Raw genomic sequence first — 26,793 nt, 5'->3', positions numbered from 1 at the left:
TTGATGAAACTAAAATATACTTTGATATTTGGTGATACTATAAAAGTGAGTGGATAGTGCAAATTATGTTGGAAAATAAATTTCAGGATCAAGAAACTAAAGAAGGCAAAGATTTGAAATTACTTGAAGTTTTCACACTTGGCCATTATGAACAATTTTCAAGAATATCAGAAGGTACTAAATATTTCAAGCACTGAGTGACATTGTTTAAAAAATTGAAATTGGCCATATCATTTTATTTATTTATTAGTACTTTATTTTTGCAAATACATGCAAAGATAGTTTTCAACATTCACCTTTGGAAAATCTTGTGTTCCAAATTTTTCTCCCTTTCCTCTACTTTCCCCAAGACTGCAAGCAATCCGATATAGGTTAAACATGTACAATGCTAAACATATTTCTGTATTCATCATGCTGTGCAAGAAAAATCAGATCAAAGGGGAAAACAAAATACAAGAAAGCAAGAAAACAACAATCAAAAAATTGAAAATACTGTGCTTTGATCCTCATTCAGTCTTCATAGCTCTCTCTCTGGATGTCGATGGCACTTTCCATTCCAGGTCTGTTAGAATTGCATTGAATCACCCCACTATCCTTTTTTTTAAAATTTTTTAGTAAATCTTTTTATTTTCAAACACACACACATAGATAGTTTTCAACATTCATTCTTGCAAAACCTTGTGTTCTAATTTTTTTTTCTCTCTCCCCTCCCCTATGATCTCTCCTCTAGATGGCAAGTAATCCAATATGTTAAACAAGTGCAATTCTTCTATACATGTTTCCACAATTATCACCCTGCATAAGAAAAATTGGATCAAAAAGGAAACAAAATGAGAAAGAAAACAAATTGCAAGCAAACAAAAAAAAGTGAAAATACTATGTTGTGATCCACACTCAATGAATCACCACATTGTTGAAAAGAGAAATTGGCTTTATCTTAACTGCAGTGCAAAAGAGGAGGGAGCTATTCTTGAATATTAACACTGCCACATAGAGATGGCACTCATGGGAGGAGAACAGATGTCAGTCAGGAACAGCTTTGATGGGAAGCCCTTAGGAACAGTGTATGTCTGGTGGCTCAGATTTGCAGCAATTTGTGCACTATGATTGAAGGCCTCCAAAAGTCACTCCAGTCATTCAAACTTACTTAGAGTTTTTATACAAATGTCTTATGTGACACTAATAGGACACTGTCTTGTTATCTGTGAAGCAAGGCAGTGGGGAATAATTTGGACCACTGGAAAGACAGTATTCTCTGAATTGTCTTATTCTTTAGTAGGAATGAGGAATGGGGGATGGAGAATGAAGAAATTTAACTCTCACTATGCCATAGCATAAAAATGACTGGGCCTGGTCTCTTGGATCAGTTAAATCTTCTTCTTACATGCATCTTGGGTGCTGTGACTGAACTAATCAAATTGGCTTTCACTCGCTCACATTAGCAGACTGGTGACAGGCACAGAATTTCAGAGTCTCTGTTTATGTGCATTTGTAATTGAATTATGGCAAAGGTCAAAGAAAATAATAGATTATATGAAATGAAGATAAGAGGAAGACCCTGTAATTGCAGTAAGATTAAGCTATTTTGCTGAAATTAGGAATTAATTGGAAAAATAGAATATGGATAATTAAAAGGCTTAGACTATCATTGCCTCTTAAAGACATTTAACTCATGCACCACAGTCACTATTTTGAGTTCAGAAAGAATTTTAGTAACAAATATTTAATCTTCTTGCCACCTGGAGAGATATGGTAGCTAGAGACAATACTGAACTAGAGCAATAAGCTTATTTGTAAAACATCACAGGGCGCAATACTGGTAGGCTAGGAACAATATTATCTCACAAAATAATTAAAAGTAATTGCAGAGAAAATAAACCTTTAGAGAGCTTAACATGAGACATAACAAAGTCAAGAACATTTGTGGATAAAACTGGAAAGAGGACAACAAGCATAAGCATCATGCAACAAAGTCACCAGCAATTTTGTAGTGTGTTCTCATAGGTGATAATGTGTATAGTATTTTAAGGGTGAATTAATACCATTTAAAATATTAAGTTAGAAAGAGCAGCTGGATCAAGCTGAACACAAACAGAAATCTATGGTGGAGAAAATATCATTTTAAAGGTACTTAAGGGATAGAATTTCAAGATTTCTAAAAGAGAAGATGATTCAAAAAGAATGGAAAACATATGGTGTTTTAATATATAAAACGCACCAAGAAGACATTAGCAACTACTCACTCACATGCCTGCTTTTCGTCTCTATAAAATCTTTATGAGAAGGTTTTGTGCCTTTATTGGTGGTATCTTTGATGGAAATATGAGAAGAAAATAGGAAGGTTTTCACAGATAGGCTTCTGTAACAGATAACAATTTTATGATTATTCTACCTACTAAGAAGTATAGATCATAAATGACCCCTCTGAATTATTTATTGATATGAAAAAAATAATGACTTAGTAGAACAAAAATATAACTATGATTACTTTCCTCACATAACAACTTTCACATTCTATATAGACAGATAGACAGAAAGATAGGTAGGTAAGTAGACAGAGACAGAGTTGGAAATAGCTGATAGATAAATGAGGGAGGAAGAAAGATAGAAAGAGAGAGACTTAGAGACAAAGAGACAGAGAAATAAGAGAAACAGAGAGACACAGAGACAAAAGGAGATAAAGACAGAAACAGAAACACAGAGACAGACAGAAACAATGATCAGACCTGAGAATAAAAACAGAGTCAAAATATAAGATATTCTCTGCTCTTAGTAAGCATGACTACCATGGTAAGCATGGAAGACAGGAATGAATTCCTCAATCAGAGAAAGAGACTATAGCTTGAAGTTGGCTGATGGGATAGACTTCATGCATGCAGTTTGGAGAGGAACTCACCAGAGGAGGAGACTAGGTGTGGTCGTATTTCTGGTGTGAAAGTGGCTGCTGGGTAAAGTTTCAGAAAGAGTTTTATAAAAGTTCAGGAAGGATACATTTACAGAGATAAACATCAGGGGCATCTAGGGCACAGTGGATAGAACCCCAGATCTGAAGTTAGAAGACCCTAAGTTCAAATCTGGCTTCAGACACTTAACCCTTTTTAGCTGTGTGATCCTAGGCAAGTCATTTAATCCCAATTGCGAGAGAGAGAGAGAGAGAGAGAGAGAGAGAGAGAGAGAGAAGCATCTTCAATTTCTACAAAGTTTTAATTTCAAACAAGATGTAAAACAGGGAAAATAAGGTTATATAACTTCCTTGCTAGGGCAGATAGGTAGATAATTTGGAGTTAAGAAGACTCCTCTTCCTGAATTTAAATCTGGTCTCAGACACTTCTTAGCTCTGTGACCCTGGGGAAGTCACTTTACCCTATTTATTTCTGTTTCCTCATCTGTTAAATGAGCTGGAGAAGGAAATGGCAAAATACCTTTTGCTAAGAAAACTCCAAATAGAGTCACAAAGAATCAGACAAAACTGAATTAACTGAAAAACTAACAACTTTGTTGCTAGATCTGGAAAGATATTTTACACAAACTCCAAAGATTTAAAAAGATTCTCTGTTGTGAAGTTCTTAAAATGCTTCTAGCTTGTAAATGACATTGAACTCAGCCTTGGAATACTATAAAACCAGGGAAGTACAGAATAATGAAACATAGATTTGAATATTCAAATCTAAAATACAAAGTGGATATATCTATATATATACCTATGTCACAGACAATTGAATTAGTTTATGGGATATTTTTATCCATATCTATACCAATATCTTTATTGGTTGCCTTTATTTTATATATAGATATTGCTATCTAGATTTCTAAAGAGATCTTTGTCTGCTGTTTTCAATAGAAACACAAATATATTCAAAGTTGTTTTGATAGACAGACAGAAAACTAGAATTTATTAAATTACCTATTATGTTCCAAGTACTGTGCTAGATTCTTAAGATACAAGGAAAGGCAAAAAAAAAAAAAAATCAAGAACAACAACAAAAAACGTTCAATCCTCAAAGCATCCAAAAAACAAATTCTCATCCTTGCTCTCAAAGAGCTTATGTGTCAATGGGAGAGAGAATGTGCAAACAATTATATATACAAGATAAATTGGGGATTGTCTTACAAGAAGGCATTAAAAATTAAGGAGTACCAAAAAAGTTTTTTTTTTGAAGAAGGTGGACAGCCAGGGAATCTGGAAGAGAGAAATAGGAAGGAGAATATTCAAGTATTGAGGACAACCAATAATAAAACTCAGAGTAGAGAGATGAAGTGTCATAACTGAAGAAAATAAAGGAGGCTAGGGTCACCAGATCACAAAATATGTGGGAAGGAGTAAGGTGTAAGATTGCTGGAAAGATTAAAGCGGGACCAAATTACGAAGGGCTTTAAGAATCAAACATAAGATTTTATATTTGATCCTAGAGGCAATCAGGAGCCACTATAATTTACTAAATATAGATCTGACACTGCCATATATGTGCTCTAAGATCATTTTTATAGCTGATTGAAAGATGGGTTAGAGTAGAGAAAGATCTCAGTCAGAGGGATCAATCAGCAGGTTATCCCATGAGGTTATAAGAGCTGCACCAAGGTGGTGGCAGTGTCAGAGGGAAAAAGGGGGTATACATAAGAGATGTTGAAAAGGTAGAAATAACTGAACTTTATGACTAAATGGAAATGAGAGGTGAGAGAATGATGATGACTATTGATGTTGTTTAGCTGTTTTAATTGTGTTCAATTCTTTTAGCTTGATTTTTTGGTTTTCTTGGCAAAGGTACTTAATTGGTTTGCCATATCCATCTCCAGGCCATTTTACAGATGAAGAATCTGAGGCAAATGGGGTAAAGTGATTTGCTCAGGGTCACACAGCTAATAAATATTTGAGGCCTTATATATGTGCAATTCTTCTATACATATTTTCACATTTATCATGTGGCACAAGAAAAATCAGATCAAAAAGGGAAAAAAAGCAAGCAAACAACAACAAAAGGAGTGAAAATGCTATATTGTGATCCACACTCAGTTCCCACAGTTCTCTTTCTGGGTGTAGATGGCTTTCTTCATCACAAGATCATTGGAACTGATATGAATATCTCATTGTTGAAAAGCCCCAACTGACTGTTTTATTGTGAATCTACCTATAAGTGGAGAAGTTGAGAAAAAGAGATACAGTAGCTTATCCGTTATCATGCACTGGCTTTGCACATTTTGGAACTGCTTCTACCATAGTACCCTTTGCAGGATAAAATTCTCTATTAGGAAACCACAATTGATGCCACATCATCATGGGATAATCTCTTATTTAGTAATTTGTCCTTATTTTTGTAGGGAGGGTAAATAATTTTGAGTATTTCCTGCATTGCTCACAAAATATTGGAACCTGAGGAATCGGTTTTTTAAAAAACTCTTCATTACTTCCCTTTTTATCATACAAATGACAAATTATACAATGATTTAAGATTTATAATGCATTTTTACAAATATTATTTCATTTGATTCTTCCAATAACCCTGGGAGGTAGGAGCTATTATTGTATACATCTTAAATATGAGGAAACTGAGGCACAGAGAAAATAAGGGACTTGTCCAGGGTCACAGGAGTAGGGAGCAATGGAGGCAAGATTAGAACTGAAATCTTCCTGATTCCTAGTGCTATGTTCTATTGAAGTACTACCTATTAATTCTGTGTTTTCAAGCAAGAGGGAAAAAATAATTTGAAGTCTGGGAGCTATCTTAGAAAAGTAACATTTGACAACTAAAATGAACTACATGCTCTTAAAATATATGATTGACATAGCTCTTAATACAATGCCAAGCCCATAATGGGTGCCCCAAAGTCATGACTGAAGATAATGCATGCACTTAGCCTGTCAGTGTGCAATAAACTCTGTCATTAGGATGATGAATAATTGTATCATAAGCATTAGTTCACCATTGGGTGAATAAGTAAAAAGCACATCTTTAAGACAAATATCCCAGTTAAAGACTAGAAAAATATAAAATTGTTCTCCCCCCTTCAATTAGGTCTTGAAGATATCAGAGCAAAATGTGATATTTAAATTCAAAATACTATTACTGACTTCACTGTAAACTGTGAGCTCCTAGAAGAGAGCAACTATTTGAGTCATGTTAGGTTCGTGGTGTGCCTAATTTGTTATCCCTTTTCATTTTTCTCTAGAAAAAAATCAAATTTCTGACACTTCTGTTTTTCCTGATGACGGGAATCCTCATATTTCTTGGATTACCACCAATTGTCTTCCACTCAACAGAGGGTTGGACCTATAGTGAAGGAATTTATTTTGCATTCATCACTCTAAGTACTGTTGGTTTTGGTGATTATGTAGTAGGTAAGGACTCTCATGTTCCTATTTGAAGTAGCTCTTTCATTTAAAGCAGGAGATTGAAATAGGTTTTGAAATAAAGTGTCAATCTGAGATGCATCATGTATTCACTGGAGTTAAGAAATGCTGAAATTTAAACATATACACACACTCACATGCTTATACACATATAATAAATATTCAACAATTTCTCATAGAATCTCATCACTTTTATCCAATCCAGGCACTTTTTATTCACCTTTCTTTCTCTTATGGGAAGAAGCTAATAAGGAAGAAAGGAAAAAAGGAAGGAAGGAAGGAAGGAAGGAAGGAAGGAAGGAAGGAAGGAAGGAAGGAAGGAAGAAAGGAAGGAAGGAAGGAAGGAAGGAAGGAAGGAAGAAAGAAAGGAAAGGAACAAGTATTCACAAAATGTTTATATTCCAGGCAGGGTGCTAAATACTTAGGAAATATTGTCTCATCTGACTTCCACAACACGAGGAGGTAGATATTAATTGAAGCAAATAGAAGTTGAACAACTTACCAAAAGTTAGTGTCTGAGACCAAATTTAAACTAACATCTTCTACTCTAACTACTGTGACTCCTAGTAGCTAGAGAAATGATTCTCAAATATTGCTCTAGCTTGTCCACACAAGATGCACCAAAAATATGTATAATGAAAAGAGTAGATTCAGTTAAACTATCTTGTTCTTCACATTCTGGGTTTTTTGTTAGTATAAGGACTTCTAGGGGAAGAAAGACTCCCCAAATACTCTTATTCATTTTTCTTTTTTTTATAATATAGCTTTTTATTTTCAAATGTAAAGATATTTTTCAACACTCACCCTTGTAAAATCTTGTGTTCCCTTCTTTTCTCCCTCCCTTCCTCCCAACCCCCTCCTCTAGATAGCAAGTATTCCAATATAGGTTAAATATGTGTAATTCTTCTAAAAACATTTCCACATTTATCATGCTGCATAAGAAAAATCATATCAAAAAGGGAAAAAAATGAGAAAAAAACCAAGCAAACAACAAAAAGGTAAAAATATTATACTGTGATCCATGTTCAGTCTCCATAGTCCTCTCTCTGGATGCAGACAGGTTTCTCCATCACAAATCTATTGGAATTGACCTGAATCACCTCATTGCTGAAGAGATCCAACTCCTATTCATCTCATTGATAAGATGTAGGACATTGCCTATCATAGATTATGGTTTATAGGTTAAGTGACTTGTCCAGAAAACTTGCCCTTAAAACATAGATAGATATATGAAAAACTCATCATAAATAGATGGAGAGTCAAGCAGGTTCAATTCTCATCTCTGACACATACAGGCTCTATGATACTGGCCAAGTCATCTTAACTTCTCGGTGTACTTAGGCAGTTCTGTAAGACTATAGTCTATAGTGATGAAGGGAATTACTTAGGAGGCATTTCTAATACCAATGAAATCAGAAATCTAGGACAACTTCAAATATAGAGCCAAAGATAATGGTGCCAAAGAAAGTGAAAAAGAATATCTAAAAGTTCTTTTTTCAAGCAAACATCTACAAACCAAAGTTGTTAGCTCAGAGGTTCCATTTATAGAGGGAACTTCCATACTTTAAGAGGTTCATTTTTGTGTAATACATATTGAATGAGGATATGCATAAGACTACTTCAATGAAAAGCTCCCCCTTCCCAACCCCCAACAGTTTACTGATACTTTTAGAAAACCATCATTTTTTGATGTTTTATTGTGTAGTGATTACAACAGACTTTGAAGTGCACTGATTGGTAATATTAAGTTGAAAAGATTTTGAATATATGCTCAGTTATAGATTGCAGAGAGGCTTACCATCGCAACCTGGTGATATGAAGTAATAGCTTTGGAAGTCATAGTCAACCATTAAACAATGGCATTCCCACTATAAAAATTATTTTTTAAAATCAGGTTTGAAGAACATGAATCAGCTTATGTTAGTTTGTATGTACTTACCTTAATTCTAGCCACAAAAGAAACATGAATAAGACATGCAGTGTGGTATAGAAGGAAGAACTCTCAAATCCAGAAGTTTAAGTTTTGTTCCTGGGTCTGTGTGTAACTGACTGTGTGACAAAGTCAATTAACATTATTTGCTTTAATGCCTTAATTTCATACTCTGCAAAATGGTGGACTAGATCAGTGGTTCTCAAAGTGTGGTCTTGGGGGTGGCAGTTTATGAAACTCTTTCAGGGGATCTACAAATTCAAAATTGTTATTTCTAATATGGCAAATATCTATAAATACAACCCACATAAACAAAAATTTTTTGGACATATCCTCAATAATTTTTAATAATATAAAGATTCTAAGAACAAAAGTTTGAGAACCACTGGACTAGATAATATTTATGTTATCCAGCTTTCTTTTTCTAAAGGGAAGAGACTAAGAGGGAAGGAAAGAAAAAAATAATTTGGAGATAGAAATTCTTAAACTCTAGGGCACTGTGGTAAGCACCAGTGAAACCCTTAAGAAGCTTACCTTCTTGTGAGAGAAGTTATTGTTCACTTAATTCAATTGTGTCCGACTCTTTGTGACCCCGTATGGGGTTTTCTCCTTAAAGATACTGGATACTGTCATTTTCTTCTCCATCTTATTTTACAGATGAGGCAACCAAATTTAAGTGACTTGTCCAGGCTTATATACTCAGTGTCTGAGGCCAGATTTGAACTCAGGAAAAGGATTTCCTTTTCCTTTTCCTGACTCCAGGCCTGGTATTCTATCCACTTCTGAGAAGCATGAGGCAAGCAGGAACTTGAGGCAAGGGTAGGACTTTGAAGTCTGGAAGTTAGGAATAGAGGCAGGATGGGAATGAAGGCTGGCCTGGGCCTCTTCAAAAAGACTCCAGAAGGAACTCAGACCAGGGAAGGTCTTACTAAAGGATAATCCACAATTAAAAAGATTTCTTTCAACTAAAAGAATTTATGATGAAATCCACAAAAAATTGCCAGCATCCATGTGCCCACCACAAAATTTGTACAGTTCTTATTCATACTTGCCATAAAGATTAACTCTACATTTTTGGTATGCCTCACCAAAAATACCACATTGAGACTGAAGAAATCAAGAAATCAATTCTTTTTCTGATCACTGTCAGATAATTTAGTGCGAAAGCCATGACTTCCCAACAAATTGTTCTCACATATATCTTTTTGGAAGAATGAAAGGGAAATTGAATGTTTTGTTGAATCAAAAGAAACCCTCCTTAGGATCCTTGATTTTAGAGCTAGAAGATAATTTAAAAGTCATTTAAAATAGATCCATGAGGAAGAAACTGGGGTCTGCCCAAGGTCACACGACTTGTTCCTTCTTCATTTTCAAAGAGGGCCAATGACATAACAGGATGATGTCTTGACCTGTGCATGAATTGGATTAAAGTAAGATCACATAGCTAGCTAGTTATGAGCTGAGTTATTTTCTTTTTCAGTAACTACATCATAGTGTTTACTATCAGTACCTTAAAAAGACAGAATGCCGCAGTGGTCACTAACTGGGGCAGGGCAACCAGAAGTTTTCTCCAGGTGATGGCATCTGGAAAAGTACATTTCTTCCCCACAAAGATTCAAAGACAGGCTTCATTGTTTCATTATCCTTTGCCAGCCAATGAGGTCTTCATCTTTATGTTGACTTCGCCATAGTTCTTTTATCATGGTATCCCTCCCCCGGGTCCATTTTTCTCTCCCCTTCAAATCCCATAAGTTAGCTTCTCCAGGGATTGCTCTCATATTATAAAATAGGTATACCTGGACCATGCTGACTACTTTTCCACCCCCACTTCCTACCCTATTGTATTATCTTCTGTTCAACTCTGCCCCCTTTCTACTGTTTTAGTCCTGATGAAAAGCATGCTAGTTACAGCTAGTGACATGCCATTAAAACTAGATGCATATGGTAATAATATCTGATCCATATTTTGTTCCTCTGTTTTCATGCTGAGCATAAACACAATTAAAATGTTCTTTTTGTGCTGAATTTACTCTAGTGTTTCCTCTGTCTTAATGATGGGTCAAGCATGCTGCTCACAAGCTGTTCATGCCATAGTATCCCTGCAGGGCACAACCTTTTATTAGAAAAGTACATAAGGAATCTACACTTGGTATGGCAGCTCACGTCATCATGGTATAAGCTGTTCTTTTCAAATGGATTTGGGAGAGGAATTGACTATATTAACCTCAATTTTAAAATAGCTTTGATTGTGTTAGAATATTAAGTTTGCCCAATAGCCATATATTGGATCCTTGTGTCCTTGTCCACATTGGAGTGCTTTGTGTCTGAAAAACTTTAAAATAACTTTTTTTTTTTTTAAAGTGGCATGGTATATTAGAAGGCACATTGAATCCACTGTCAGGAATGACCTGGATTTGAATCCTGTCTCTGTCACTTAATGTTTGATTTTAGACAGATAATGCTAAACTTCTGTGAATCCTAGTTGTACTGGATGAAAAAAATATTTTGATGCCCAAGTTATGAAATTTGGGAAGGCTAGGGAATAAAAAAGAATGACCTTCACTGATTTGGTAAGAATCTGGGTATATAAGTTTAATTTTTAAATTAATTTTTTAAAAAATTATTTTCAGGTCTATCTCTTCCTTTCACACTTCCACCCCATTCATAATCACTACTGCCCTCATCTTTAGTTGAGGAAGCAAGAAAAGCACCACCCCTGATACAAATATGTGTGGTCAGGCAAATCAAATTATCATATTGGCCATATCTTTCTCATCTTTCTCTCTCTATCTCCATCCTCATCCCCAGTCCCATCTTCTGCCCCAAATAATATGTTTAAATCTGCACACTTTAAATTATCTCTCAAGGAATGGGTAGCACATTTCATTTTGAGTCCTCTGGAAATGCAGTTGGTTCTGATATTGATCAGAGTACCTAAGCCTTTCAAAGTTGTTTGTCTTTGTATTATTGCTGTTGTTGTATAAATTAGTCTACTAGTTCTACTCATTCCATTTTGCATAGGTTCATACAAATCCTCCCATGTTTTCTGAAGCCGTCTCTTCCATCATTTCTTTATTTAATATTTCAACTTTCCCCAGTTACACAAAAAACAAATGTTTATGTTTGTTTTTAAAACTTTTAGTTCCAGAGCCTCTCCCTTCCTTCATACTCCTACCATATATGAAGTTATGCAAAATATTTCCATAAAAGTCATATTGTGAAAGAAAATAGATCTCCCCCTGCCTTCCCCCCCAAAAAAACCTTTTAAGAAAAATAAAGTTAAAAAATATGCTTCAGTCTATATTCAAACACAATCAGTTCTTCCTCTAGATATGGATACCATTTTTCATCATAAGTTCTTCAGAGCAGTCTTGGATCACTGTATTGCTGAGAATAGTGAAATCATTTACAGCTGATCATCCCACAACATTGCTATTACTTTGTACATAGTACATTTCACTTTGCTTGACTTCGTGGACAACTTTCCAGGCTTTTCTGATAGCATCCTTCTCTTCATTTCTTATACAACAATAATATTTCTTCATAATCACATACTACGATTTATTCAGCCATTCCCAAATTGATGGATATCCCCTCAATTTCCAATTATTTGCCCTGAGAAAAGAAAAAAATATATTTTTATACATAGAGGATCTTTTCCTTTTTAAAAATCTCTTTTTGGGATTCATGCCTAGTAGTAGTATTATTACATTAAAGGATATGTATGATTTTACAACTCTTTGAGCATAGATTGTATCTTTTGATCATATATCAATTGGGGAATAGTTCTTTTTTTTAAACGATAAATTTGACTCAATTCTCTATACATTTGAGAAATGAAGTCATCATTCTTTTCACAGTTACTATTGTTAACTATATTTCCCCTGTTTAATCTATTCTCTCTTTCCTTTCACTTTTGCCTTTCCTCAAAAATGGTTTGCTTCTGACTAGTCCCTCCCTCAGTGTGCTCTGTTCTATCACCTTCTCCCCTTCTCATGTCACCTTTTCCTCCAACTTTCCTACAGAGTAAGATAAATTTCTATACCCATTTTGAGTTTGTATGTTATTTCCTCTTTGAGCCAATTCTGATGAGAGTAAGGTTCACTCACTCCTTCTCTTCATTCCCTTCCATTGAAAAAACTTTTTCTTGCTTCTTTTATGGCTGATAATTTACACATTTCATCTCTCCTTTTCCCTTTCTTCCAGTATATTTCTCTCTCACCCTTGATTTCATCTTATTTTTTAGATATTGCTTTATATTCAACTCACACCTGTGCCCCTCTGTCTGTATGTGCTTCTTAGCTGCCATAACAATGATTTATTATCATGATTATCATCATGATAATGATTTATCATCCTCCCATGTAGAAATATAAACAGATAAACCTTATTAAGTCCCTTTCCTAATTACCTCCTTATGCTTCTCCTGAGTCCTGATTTGAAAATCAAGTTTTCTATCAGCTCTGGTCTTTTCATCATGAATGCTTGGAATGCTTCTATTTTATTGAATTTTATTTTTTCTTTTGAAGGATTATTACTCATTTCTTCTGGGTAAGTGATTTTAGGTTGTAATTCTAGCTCCATTGCACTCTGAAATATTATATTCCAAGCTCTCTGATTCTTTAAAGTAGAAGTTTCTAAATCTTGGGTTATCCTGACTGTGACTCCATTATATTTGAATTATTTCCCTCTGAATATTTGCAATATTTTCTCCTCAACCTGAGAGTTTCAGAATTTGGATACAATATTCCTGGGAATTTTCAATTGAGAATCTCTTTCAGGAGGTGATTGGTGGATGTTTCCCCCAATTTCTATTTTACCCTTTGGTTCTAGAATATCAGGACAGTTTTCCTTGATAATTTCTGGAAAGATGAGATCCAGACTCTTTTTTGACCCTAGTTTTCAGATAGCCAAATTTTAAATTATTTATCCTGGATCTCTTTTCCAGTTCACTTGTTTATTCAATAAGATAGTTATTTTTTCATGCTTTTAGTTTTGTTTTATTGTTTTTTGATTTTTCATAAAGTCATCAGCTTCCATTTGCTCAATTCTAATTTTTAAGGAATCATTTTCCTCAGTAAGATTTTGTTCTTCCTTTCCCATTTGGCCAATTTTGTTTTTTTAAGTCAAATTTAAACATTTAAGCTCCTCATTTGTTTTTTGTATTTTCTTTTTCCACCACTCTTCCCATTTCTCTCTCTCTCTCTCTCTCTCTCTCTCTCTCTCTCTCTCTCCCTTGATTTTCAAAATTTATTTTAAGCTCTTCCATGGCCTGAGACCAGTTCTTATTTTTTTTGGAGGTTTAAATGTAGGAACTTTGATTTTGTTATTATCTTCTGAGTATAGTAACTTTCAATATTCAGGATCTTTTTTGTTATCAGCTCATTTTCCCAATCTATTACTTAGCTTTTCACTTTTTGTGAAAGTAGGGCTCTGTTTCCAAAGTGGAGGGTGCACTGTCTCAAGCTGATTTCAGAGTTCCTTCTAGGCACCTGATCACAAGACTTCTTTTCTGTCCTAGAACTGTGAGGAGTATCCCTATTTCACTGTGGCTGAAAGTTCTAGTTGCTAAAGCAACAGAGACCTTCCTCAGTGCTGGTAAAGAGACCTCCAGTGTGTGAGCTGAGACTTTTGCTGGGGCTGGGGCTGGGACCAAAGTTGTGCTAGCATGGCTTGTGCTGGGACTGTGTTAATTGTTCAGGCATTCCCCAATTGATGGATACCTCAGAAGTAGTCTTGAAATTTATTTTTAATACTATTTGCTTTATGTCAGAATTTAATACAAATTAGGTCCCTATATTGAAGGTTGGTCTAATGAAGTATAAAAACTATTCAAATATAAAGCTATCACATTTGGGAAGTTTTCCCACAATCTCTAAGTATTATAGCTAGAGGCGATCTATTTTTCCCTCTATTATAAACAGAAGATGAATAAATTTACTATTTTTCACCATAGGCAAGGCTGAATTTCCCTTCTTTGAATTTGATTCCATATGGATTTCTATGTCTTTATTTAATTACAAATTCATTTCTTTCTCTTCTGTAGATTTCCTTAAGGTTGAGCTTCTATAAAGAGGCTTATTGCAATATTTTGAAAGAATGTACAATCTCATAACTATGGATACTGCCTCTAATAGAATATATCACAATCTAGCTTAGCTTTTTATTCTTTGTTAACTCTTGTCCTTTTGGACATGTATTCAGTCCTTATAGATTACTTGCCATTGAGTGAAAATTGGTGGTTACACATGAAGATCTCAAATTATTCCATCATTTTTTCCAATCATTTATGTCTCTAATAAAATCTTATATGACTGCTCCAGAGTAATTCTTCAATGGTTAAAAAATGCATCAGTGTATTCACAACTTTCATGGACCTCTCCATTGTCATTTGTATGATTTGTAACTTTAATTCTTTAGAGTTTATTAATTTCATGATTTGCAAATGTATAGTATTAAGGGAAATAATATTAATTATGAAAGATAAGCCTTTATTTCAGGAAGGAACATGGGGACATTAAAAGCACTGGACAATTTCCCAAATGCAATTGAGTCTATTATCTTCCACCTAGTCAATTATTCTTGTATTAGTTAATTGCCCAATAATGAATACAGTGTTATTTGTGAACATGTATGTATGGGCTAAGGAGAGATAGAGACAGAGAAACAAAGAGGGAGGGAGGGAAGGAGAGAGGGAGAAAGAGAGACAACATATCATTGCACTATAGATATTCTTCATCCATTTGGGTATTCTGTGGATAGTTAGGTTGAATTCTTGAAGATTATAGATCTCTTTTAAGTGGTTCAGCATTGCTCTATGATTTGATGCAATTAACATGTCACCTTCCAAAGGTAGTATTAGGGGTATAAAGAATTATTTATTCCCTTCATTGGATATCTACCATGATAATAGCAAATATCTATAGCAAACATAATATTGTTTTATGTTTCTCTAAATATTAGTAATCAGAAAGTTCTTAAACAATTATTTCTGTCGTATCTTTTTAAGAATTTTGTTTTTTCCTTCAATTGCTTCCAATTGTCTTTTAAGGAGATACGGCTCATAATCTTTCTCCATTTTCCTCTGTTAAATATTGTAAATTAGTTTTTATTCTAAACAAGTGCTATCTTTGCTTATCATTGAGTTCATCATCATGTTTGCTCTCTAAGAGATTTTCTTGTCTTTTGGTTTTTTTGTCTCTTCATTGTCCTGACTGATTTATATTTGTTAGACTTCATTAGAAAATGGCTGTAGAGGGGTCCTCAAACTTTTTAAATGGGGGCCAGTTCACTGTCCCTCAGACTGTTGGAGGGCCGGACTATAGTAAAAACAAAAACTTTGTTTTGTGGGCCTTTAAATAAAGAAACTTCATAGCCCTGGGTGAGGGGGATAAATGTCCTCAGCTGCTCCATCTGGCCCGCGGGCCGTAGTTTGAGGACCCCTGCGTAGTCTGTGTTGACGATTATTTTTCTAACCATTTCTCATTTTTCAATATTAACATTATATAAATAGATCAAATTGGATCTTCAGTGTTCTATATGCTATCTCATCTTGCCTAATTCAGTAAGGAGTTTTGTTTGCTCTAATGAGTTAGTAGTCTGCATACACATATGACTATTTCAAAAATGACATTCATAATGCAAAGCAGTGATTTCCTAATTGTTAGAATATAATAAAAAATTTGTGATATTATTCATTGTTTATAGCATTTACCTATTTTTAAAAGAAAGCTTTCATGATATAAAGATGAGTTATCTATAAACATAATGAGCCTTTAATTACTCTTATTTCTTACTCATAAGTCATATTTTTCAACATCTTTTTTTTTTTGCTATTCTTCTTTATGCTATATTGGCATTGAAGTAATTGAATATTAAAGTATATATTGATTTCATTTAGAATTCTTTCAACAAGTTTTTTGGAGAATTTTTCTATCTCCCTATATTTAATAACAGATGTTGAAACACAAACTATACTTCTCTCTATTGTATTGTTGCAAATGCTCATTGTAAGGATGGAAATTGATCTAATGAAATGCAAAAAGAATTTCAATACAAACCTATCTTATCTGGGAAGTTTTTCACAATCTCAGAATGTTATAACTAGAGGGGATCAGGTTACCATGTATTATAAACAGAAGATGAATAAATTTACTATTTTTTGCCCTAGGCAAGACTGAATTTCCATTCTTTGAATTTGATTGAATATGGATTTCTATATCTTTATCTAATTATAAATTCATTTCTTACTATTCTATAAAATTTCCTTTAGATTGAGGTTCTAAAAAGAAGATATACACATCAATGACTGGTGAACAAGTATCTTATGAAAGGATGTTTCCCATAAAATGTAACCTAAAGCCAACAAAATTCTAAGGCCAAAAAAAAAATAAGAAAATGAAATTAGCAATTATTCCAGTGCTAATAAAATGGCTAAGAATGGAAAAATGAAGGCCCACTAATGGCTGAGAGCCAAAGACAAAGTCTTATTCCTGAGAGTGTTTTCTTTCACTAATGAGCTCAACCTCCAGGGTTTCAGAGGAAAAGTATGCCTTTTGACCATATGCACTGATGCAGTATTTCTTGAGATAGGGTGAGAAATTTTCTGCAAACTAGATTTTGGAGAACAGAAATCTCAAAGAGACATATGACTCACTAAGCTTTCCTCCAGTGTCTGCTACTATCTCTGCTGCTGATACTAAATAAATTACTTAACCTCTCTGTACTTCATTTGTCTGCTACAAAATGGAGACAATGAAACTTAAAATCTTTGGTTTCTCAAAATCTATTTGGATGAAAGGCACTATAATACACAAATACCAAAGATTGTGGAGAAAATCAAATCAAAAATTCTTGAATTACATATATAGAACTTGTTTATGTCAGCATTATGCAATGCTTATGCTCTAACATGTGCCTGTAGACACATTGCATTACAAATACTTTTAACTAACTCAGCAGGACCAAAATCATTCAGACTTCATTGGAGACTGGATTACTTCAGGCTAACCAAATGGTATGGTTTAGTTAAAATAACAGGTATACAACTTGGGTAGATATTAAACTATTTTTATTATCATGGAACGTGTATTTTGATCCATTAGCTTGGAAGATTGGTAGTTATATTGTTGTATAAGAAGAAAAAATTCACTGATTATTTAAGGTTTTGTTTTTTTCCCTCTCAAGTTTATTAACAAGGGTTAGTAGATCTTGGCTTTAACATGGTTATAAGTAAATTGTGTTTTCCCATCAGATGGCCAGAATAGATTGTTAATAGACAATTGTTTTGTATGGAAACAGGATTTCCACCTACTCCCCCCAGAAGCCAGCTCATTAAATAACTATGAGGAACCAAAATTAGACTGTCCTGGGACTGTGTGTGTTAATACTTCTTTTAAATAAACTTTGTGGATATGTTCTGACTTGACAGGCAACAGGACTCCACACGTATCCCAATTGTTTCTCTGGCAGACTCCTAATCGTATGGTTAATGTTCTTACTGACAATAACATCTATATTTGAAAGGTTCCAGAGGTGAGGTAGGGAGGAGAATGGGGAAATAAAACATGTATAATTCTGTTGTTGGTTATTTCATGAGATTACAAAGAGAAATGTAGAGTTTTAGTGATTATGAAAACAATATTATTACTTCACATTTATATCTGCATTATATGCTAAATGAGGCAGTGATCCTAAATCTAAAGTTGTCATAACCTGACAGAATGAAAAAGTGAAATTCTTAGGAATGTAGCCTATGATGATGATGATGATAACTGATATGTATATACAAATGGAAATAGATCTGAATCTCTGATTACATTTGTATGGGTACTCCCAGTGAGAAAACTTTCTTTAATCTCCTGAGAGATCAAGCAATTTGTTCAAAGTCACATACCCAAAGTGAGTCAGACAAAATAATCTATTCCAGGTCTTCCTGACTTTAAGGCTGATTCTCTAGTAAATATGCCATGCTTCTGGAGACATTTATACAGTTCTTTAAAATTTCCACAAGGACTTTATTACTGTTGTTGTTTTTCCTTCATTCTAGAAAAGGGCCATGACCCCAGGGAGGTTATACCATGACATACAAGTGAATTGGATTTAAGTGAGGGAGGACCGTGTAAGGTCACCTGCCTCACTTTCTCCTCCAGAGCCATCTGGGTCCAGTGGTCACATACAAATCAGGATGACTGGAGATGGCCTTGGATGCAGTGGGAAACCTTGGTCTTTTTAAGCTAAAGTCTTTAACTGGTTTCTGATTTGAATACTTTAAGAAATCCCTTTAACTATCCCAGAACAACGACATTATGACACCACACTGGGCTGTAGAACATCACATCACCACATTACCCTAAGTATCCGCCAACTAGATTCACCACATTATTACATTACATCAAGTATGTGCTTAGAGAACCACCATCTCATACCTAGTAGGTACTTAACTACAAGCACCCTGCTGTCTTAGACTCAAGTACACCCTTTCAGAGTTCCTGTATATATATAATTATATGTAATTATATAATTTATATATACACATATAATTTTGTATATAATTAATTAATAATATTATTTATAATAAGATATTATTATCCTTATTTTACAGATGAAGAAATTGAGATTCAGAGATTAAATGACTTTGCCATTGTCACCTACCTAGTAAGCTAGGTAAGCAAGCAAAGATAGGATTTGAACTTGGGTCTTCTTGGGTTCTAAAACTCTTTCCACCATGTCCAGATGGAAATAGTATATCATTCTTCCCTTAATACGAATCTATTTCAAAACAATTTTCCATTACATACACACAATCCTTCCACTGTGTGTGTATATGTATGTGTAAAGTAAACATATATACATATGTTTACTTTATTATTTTATTTTTCCCTAATTACATATAAAAATAATTTTTAATATTCACTTAAATTTTGAGTTCCAAATTCTTTCCCTCCCCTACCCCCATCATTGAGAAGGCAATGAAATTTATATAACTTATACATGTACAATCATGCAAAACATATTTCCATGTTAGTCACATTGTGGAAAAAAAAAGATAAAAAATAAGAAAAATAAAGTAAAGAAAAAGTATGCTTTGATTTATAGACTCAATAGTTCTTTCTCTTAAGGTGGATAGTATTTTTCATCAAAAGTTCTTCAGAATTATCTTAGATAATTGTGTTGTTGAGAATAGCTAAATCATTCACAGTTGGTCATCATATAATAATGCTGTTATTGTATATAATGTTCTCCTTCACTTTGAATCAATTCATTAAGTCTTTCTAGGTTTTGCTGAGAGCATCCTGCTCATCATTTCTTAGAGCACAATAGTGCAACACACAAAATATGATATACGTATTTATTTTCATTTCAAACTTTAAAATTGTAGTTGATTACATTGTGATATATTTGAAACGTTAATTGTGTTCTTAAGGATCTTCAGAGAAAAAGTACTCAAAACCAAGCAGCCGGGATAAATACATTCCAAGGGACCCTTTCAACCTGGGAATCAAATGACAGATGTATTTAACCTTGAGTTTCGGATAATTTGATTTCCATAAGCTGAGTTATATTTTCTAATTAATGGACATTTTCATTTTTTAAAGAAACTTCCTTTTCATTTTTTATTGGTTTTCAATTGGAAAACAAGCCAAAAATCCATATTAGTATTTGGGAGACTTAGGCTGTGATCATATCCCTGATCATATTACTAACTCAGAGGGAAAGTCAAAAACTTTGACTTTGGGCTAATCTGAGGCCCAGTTTCGGCACCATAAAATATCTCTAAAATCTCTTCTATTTCTTAAACTCTATAATTAAATCAATTAATTATCCTTATGTGAGACATTGCTAATATTTTCTAAAGTCTTACTTTGATGATTTGGAATGTAAAAGTGCTTCTGGATTATTGAAAGGCTTGTTCTGGTGAGAGATTGCAAGCTGGTCATAAGGCAGTCAGTCAGGAAACACTTAAAAAACACCTACTATCTGCTAAGCACCGGTAATACAAAGAAAGGCAAAAGATATTCTCATGGAGCTCATAGTCTAATGGACATTCAAGCAGTTATCAACTATGTACAAAGAAGCTATGTACTAGACAAATTGAGGGTAATCAGTAGAGGAAAGGTCTCAGAATTAAGGGGAATTGGCAAAGGCTTTCTGTGAAGGTAGGCTTTGAGCTGGGATTTAAAGGAAGCTGGAAGGTAAAGAAGAAGAAAAGACCTAAGGGACATCGGAAGATGTAGTTTGGTATGGGGAACAGTAAGAACTCAAGTATCTTTGGACCACAGAATGTGGGTAGTTGGAAGAAACTGAAAAGGGAAACTATATGATTCAGTTAATAGAGCAACAGGCCTAGAGAAAATTTGAGTTCAAATGTATACTCAGATACTAGCTATATGAACTTGGGCAAGTCACAACCCTGTTTCCCTCAGTTCTGTTTCCCTCAGTTTTCATATTTGTGAAATGAACTAGAAAAGGAAATGGCAAACCACTCTAATATTTCCCCAAGAAAATTCTAAATGGAGTCATGAAAAGTTAGCTGCAACTGAAATGATAGAACAATTTTAAAGTAAAGGAAGACTGGAAAGATTCTGAATCAGCTGATTTGAAGATTATGAAAACCTTTGAATGCCATCTGAGGATAATAATTGCGAAGGTGGCTAGTTTTCTGGAGGTCTCTCGGACCAGCCTTGGTCTCAGCAGAATAATCACCACTAAAATGGTCAGGGATAAAGTCCAAAGTCTTTATTATCTCCTTTACAGTCTGTCTCCTTCGTCTGGGGTCGGGCTAGCTTTCTGGGGGTCCTCCAGAATGAGTCTTTGTTTTAGTGGAGGAATTCAGGAGGCAGGAAAGCCATTAGAGGCTGCTCAAGTCTTCTCTCTCTCTGACTGAGTTTATCCCCAGTTTATATACTCTGTTACAATTATATCATTACAGTATACTGAGTATAAGCCAATCATTATATCACCAGGGAATCATTATTTGTTGTAAGATTAAATCAATCATACTGAATTAGAGAACTATTAATCACTATTCTAAACTAGATCACCATTGTCTTATCAATTCCACTGAGTTAACACCTTTCTCCAGAGTTTTGGCCCCTTACACTAAGGTTAGGGAGGTTATTACACTAGGTTTGGGTACAGGGTGATGAAAATTTTAGCTATAACAGTCCTCAAAGTGTGCATACTAATCATGGAAGGATTGCATACATACACATACAAACACACACACACACACACACACACACACACACACACTTCCCCAATGAGTTACTTGAGAAACTGAAAATTGCTAAATAAAGAATGCTTTAGTATTATTGAAAACTGGTATGTGTATAAATAGACACTAAAGTAAACTTTTATTAATTTGCCTGCATGTTTTACTCACTACTTCTAGGTGCACAGCCTGGGAAATACTACTGTTCCTATTACAGAGCTTTGGTGGCCATCTGGATTCTCTTTGGACTTGCCTGGATTGCACTTCTGTTTAATTTGTTGATCAGATTTTTGGAAGACACAGAAAAAAAGATAGCTGAGGACCTCCAAAAAATGGGAAAAGCAGGAAGAGAAAATGGGAGAAGCCTGAAAAAATGCCAGTGTGCCAATCCTTCTCCTAATGAGACTTTACCACTTTCCAGTAAAGAAGGTCCTCAGAAATTTTTTTTTGAAACAGAAGAAAAAGACAATAGAGAAGAGAAAGAAACCAGCTTTCTTTGTGAAACAGTCTTATGATATTCCTTGAACTGAAATTATATTGTGGTGTTTGGAGAGCTATGTTTTGTAGAAGGTCACACTGAGAAAATGATGATAATCATAAAGAATTGTGTCATTTTATTAAGCCTTTTCCCCACAAGCTTCTATAGTCACAATGACAAATGTGATAATACTTGTGATTGACAGGATCCAATTCTGCATCATGGCCTTAGATATCTTCTTTTTCCACTTATATTTTTAGTATTTATATAAAAGAGGAAAACTCACACATATATATGTATATACATACATATAGAAAGATAGATAGATATAGATATAGATACAGATACATAGTTGGGATTTTTGAGTTGGTTAAATATCATTGAAATAAGGGCTGTTTTGAATGACAAATATTTAATTGGTGAAGTCATAGTAGTCTCATTTTGTTTTGCCATTGTGACACAGAATCATAGAAACAGACTCAAGAAATCACCCTCATTTTTCAGATAGGAAAACAGAACCAGAATAGATAGATGATATAGCAAAAACAAAACTGAAAAGAGGCAAAGTTAGGTCTTCATTCAGTTCAACTCAACAAGTATTTATTGGTTTTTTTAAGCTTTTTATTTTCAAAATATAGATAGTTTTCATCATTCACTCTAGCAAAACTTTGTATTCCAATTTTTTTTTCTCCTTCCCTTCCCACCAACCTCTCCGCTAGATGGCAAGTAATCCAATATATATTAAATATGTATGATTCTTTTATACATATTTCCACAATTATCATGCTGCACAAGAAAATCAGGTCAAAAAGAAAAAGAAATGAGAATGAAAACAAAAAGTAAAGAAACAACAACATAAAAGTAAAAATACTATGTTGCGATCCACACTCAGTCCCTACAGTCCTCTCTCTGGGTGCAGATGGCTCTCACAAGTCTATTGGAACTGGCCTGAATCATGTCTCTTCAACAAGCATTTATATAATTGCCTTCTATGAACAAGGTACTATGTTACACTCTGGTGATTTAAAAAAAAAATGCTCTCCACCTTCAAGGAACTTAAATTCTTCTTGAGGGCACACTTAGGTTCTTGCTGCCATTATCCTCCTTTTCTAAGTCCTTGTGGGGGCAGTCTTGCTCAACTCTTTAAAGACCTTTTTTTATAAACTAAATGACATGAAGTACATTATCCCCATGGTGATAAACCAAGAATAGAAATTAAAAGTCAGCAAATGTCCCATGTCCTGGAGGTCTAGAAATAGTAGGGAAAGAAGTTCTTGAGAATCAAGGTAAAGGGTGTGCTGGGGAAGAAAAAAATAATGCTAACTTCTTTTCACTAGTTGGGAAGAAATCATACAAGTGTGGCTTGGGACCTACAGATATTTCTGATCTGAGAGAAAATACTCAAATGCACAAATAATAAAAGAATTTTGCTGAGGATAAACTCAGCCTTCAAATGCTACCCAGAAAAGAGGATTACCTCTTTTTTTCCCCCTCTTTGAAACTACAATCACTCCAAAGGTTCTGAGAACCCTGGATAGAAAAGATGAACAGAACCTTTGTCCCTCACTTCCACCTGTAACTCCTTCCTTTTCAGGAAGAAAAGAAGACTTCCTTCTTTCAGGAAGAAGAAATGGCTTTTTTAGCTGACGTTAACCTCTCCACCTGTACTCTTGAGCTCATTCCGTTCTGTATTCCTCCTTGCTTGTGCAATTTCAATCTTTCCTGCTCTATCTCTATTGATCTCTTTTCCACAGTCCTGTGTGTGGGAGGGAGGGGGAAGTCTAGTCTTTACCAATCTAAAAAGCAAGCAAACAAAATTCTTCTATCACCCTCTCAAAAATCTTTTCTATCTTCTTCCTCCCTCTTAACTACCACACGCCTAGAAAGAATACTCTGTACTCAGACTCCACTTCCTTGTTATGCATTCACTTCTTAGCTCCTTTGCAAGATAGCTTAAATATCTGAAACAGATTACTAATGACTTTGTTATCTCTAAATTAAACAACCTTTTTTCCATCCTTATTCTCCTTGACCTCTCTGTGGTATTTGACACTGAGGGCAGTGTTCCTCCCTTCCCAGGGTTTCCATGTCACTACATTCTCATCATTTTCCTTCCAATAGCTCTTTTTTTGTGTCCTTCTAGCTCCTCATTCTCATCCCACTCTAAACATGAATATTCCAAAAAAAAAAATTCTGTCCTAGGCCCTCTGCTCTATTCTATGTACACTCTGTTTCTTGATGAATTTTTCTACTCACACAGCCTCAATTATCACCTCTATTCAGATGATGACTCCCAAATCATAATCTCAACCCTTAATCTTTCTCTAGAGGCACAGACAATATTATATTTCCAATCATATGCTGGGTAGCTTCATCTGTAATTCAACATGTCTAAAACTAATTTCTTTTCTTCTACTAAACTTGCCCCTTTCCTTAATTTCCCTACTTCTATTAATTACATCAGGATCAATCCTTCAAATCAATCATGCTCATCTTTGACTTTTCTTATTTTCTTGTGTCAGTTAGCCAATGAATTTCCAAGTCTTATTGTTTCAACCTGTACAGATTGCCATAAATTTGGCTCTTCTACTTCATTCCCATTGCAGCTAACTCTTGTCAACTCTGAGTTCACAACATCTCTCACATTGTCCCTTTCCTTCCATTTACACAGCCACCAATCTTGTTCATCTATTACCTGGGTTATTACAACAATCTCTTCTCTTCCAATTTCTACTTTCTTCAACTCTTCTATCTCCACCTGGCTGAAAAAATAATTTTCCTATAGTATAAGTGTGACCATGTCATTTCCCTGCTCAAAAGCCTTTAGTGTTTTCCTATGCTATCTAAAACAAAATTGAAACTTCTTAACCTAGTATTTAAAGTCTTTTTGCAATCTGGCAACAACCTTCCTTTCCAGATTTAGTATATTTTATACCCTTTCCGACATTCTACAAACTCTTTGAGTTTGGAATTCTTTTAAATGATCTTCTCATTTTTATTTGAAATCTTTTATAATCCACCCTTCAAATCATTGTCCAAGTAACCTTTTTAACACATCAATATGATCATATCACTGCTCTCTTTAAAATCCTCAATGTCTATTAGGTAAATTATATATTTCTGATCCAACTTTTTAAATTTTATGGATAAGATAAGTGAACACAGAGGTCTTATTACTATGATTCTATCCTACCTGATTAGTTTTATGTAATACTGCCTACATTCACAGTTTACCTTACAGACAAATTTGATTACTTTACAATTCCTTTTTCATTTTTGACTTGTCCCAGATCTGCGCCTTTGCTCATGCCTCTCATGATACATGAAGAAACTTCTCCCTCTATCCTAAAGATGCATCTAGCTCTTGAGAATCCCTCCTTATTTCAAGAGCCACCTCCGATGTTCTTTCCCAAATAAAGCTTTCCCTGTCCTATTCTCATTCATGTTCAATTTTGTCAAAACACTTGCCCTGGAATTCTTTGCATTTGTCTCAGTCTCCCTTGATTTTTTTAAAAAATTGGTTTTTTTAAGCAACAAAAATCTGCTTTTTTTCTCTTTCAACTTTCATCCCAAGCATTTAAGAACTCAGCCTCTTTCTATTAGGGTTAATTGTCCTTTTGATTGTTAGCTCCTGCAGAAATGGGCTTAACTATATTTGTATTCAACTATATTTGTATTCCCAGCAATGATCATAGTACCTTGTCCAAAGTCATTTAATGTTTATTAAATTGAATTGATTTGTATGTTTTTGTTGAATGTAACCAATACTTGGTCCTCCATAGATTGCTTCTTTTTTTGTTATTTTATTGCATCTTAATGTGGCTCTGGTTTTTTGTCCTTCTTTTACCAATATTTTCTATTGTCTCTGCAAAGAGCTCTATGCTAGAAAAATGGAGAACCTGTATAGCATCATAATGTCACAAATAGGAACAATATTTGTATTTAAGTTTATATACACAGAACTCATCCATTCAACAAATTGTTTGTATTACATGACACCATCACATTTAATGATTACAGGGAAAGTCATCTTAGTTATGCAAATGAAAAAAAGAATATAAATATAAAAATAAAAAACAAATAAATAAATTAAGCATCTTTCTAAGACATTCTTATTGGAGAGGCAATGGTCCTTAAGAGATCTTTTATTAATCTGAGATTATTTCCTCTGCATCTCTTCTTTTTCTACCCTGACCATCTTTCCCAACCTCCTTTCTCCATTCATCTATCCTGCTAACCAGAAATAGAATGATGTCTCCATACTTCCTGAAAAAATTGTACGAACCCATTGCATAACAAGAGGTTTGAGATTTGGGGCCCCTGAGAAACACAGAAAAAAAACATTCAAAACTTTAGGCACTTCCTAATTATATTTGTATAGATATTTCTCACAAGTGCTCCTGGGGCTCTGCCAAGTAAGACAAACATCAACATGTTAGCTTTCCAAACACATTAGGATCTCACCCCTTTTTTATTCCTGTTCAGGACTGCTCACTAGTGATAGAGTGTGTGTTTGACAGGCAGTAAGAACTTCCCAGAAGCTAGGTCCTGAAAACATCTCTCTAGGTCTTTCACAGATTTTGAGGCCCAAAATGAAACTCTGGAAATTCACATTATTCCAGAAAAACACTAGGGCCTCCCAAATGCAGAGCTAACTGATGAAATCTGAGTCAAGTTCTACATCAGAAATTAAAAACCATGATAGGAAAAGAGAAAAAAAAAACAGATTGCTGTTAGCTACAATAGCACCTACTTGATCTATAACCAGACTGCTTTTAAGCTATTTTTTTTATTTACAAATTTGCTGTGGATGTATTAGGAAAGGA

The 26,793-nt window shown here is 34.4% G+C and overlaps 1 protein-coding gene across 3 annotated transcripts in view; it reads left to right on the top strand.

The window, feature by feature from the left end:
- LOC100916430 (potassium channel subfamily K member 16-like) overlaps positions 1-22,606 on the top strand; it is a 38,924-nt gene extending 16,318 nt beyond the window's left edge. For all 3 annotated transcript variants that reach the window (XM_031952663.1, XM_031952662.1, XM_023495712.2), the window contains 2 exons: positions 6,166-6,334; positions 21,670-22,606. In XM_031952663.1, the coding sequence (XP_031808523.1) occupies positions 6,166-6,334; positions 21,670-22,004 (504 nt within the window). In that variant the 3' untranslated portion in view covers positions 22,005-22,606. The remainder of the gene's footprint in view (positions 1-6,165; positions 6,335-21,669) is intronic.
- The last annotated feature ends 4,187 nt before the right edge of the window (positions 22,607-26,793 follow it).

The sequence above is a fragment of the Sarcophilus harrisii genome, chromosome 2 (genome assembly GCF_902635505.1).
Source record: "Sarcophilus harrisii chromosome 2, mSarHar1.11, whole genome shotgun sequence".
NCBI classification, from domain to species: domain Eukaryota; kingdom Metazoa; phylum Chordata; class Mammalia; order Dasyuromorphia; family Dasyuridae; genus Sarcophilus; species Sarcophilus harrisii.
Note: the sequence above shows the minus strand (reverse complement) of the source record. Positions and strands in the feature narration are given on the sequence as shown.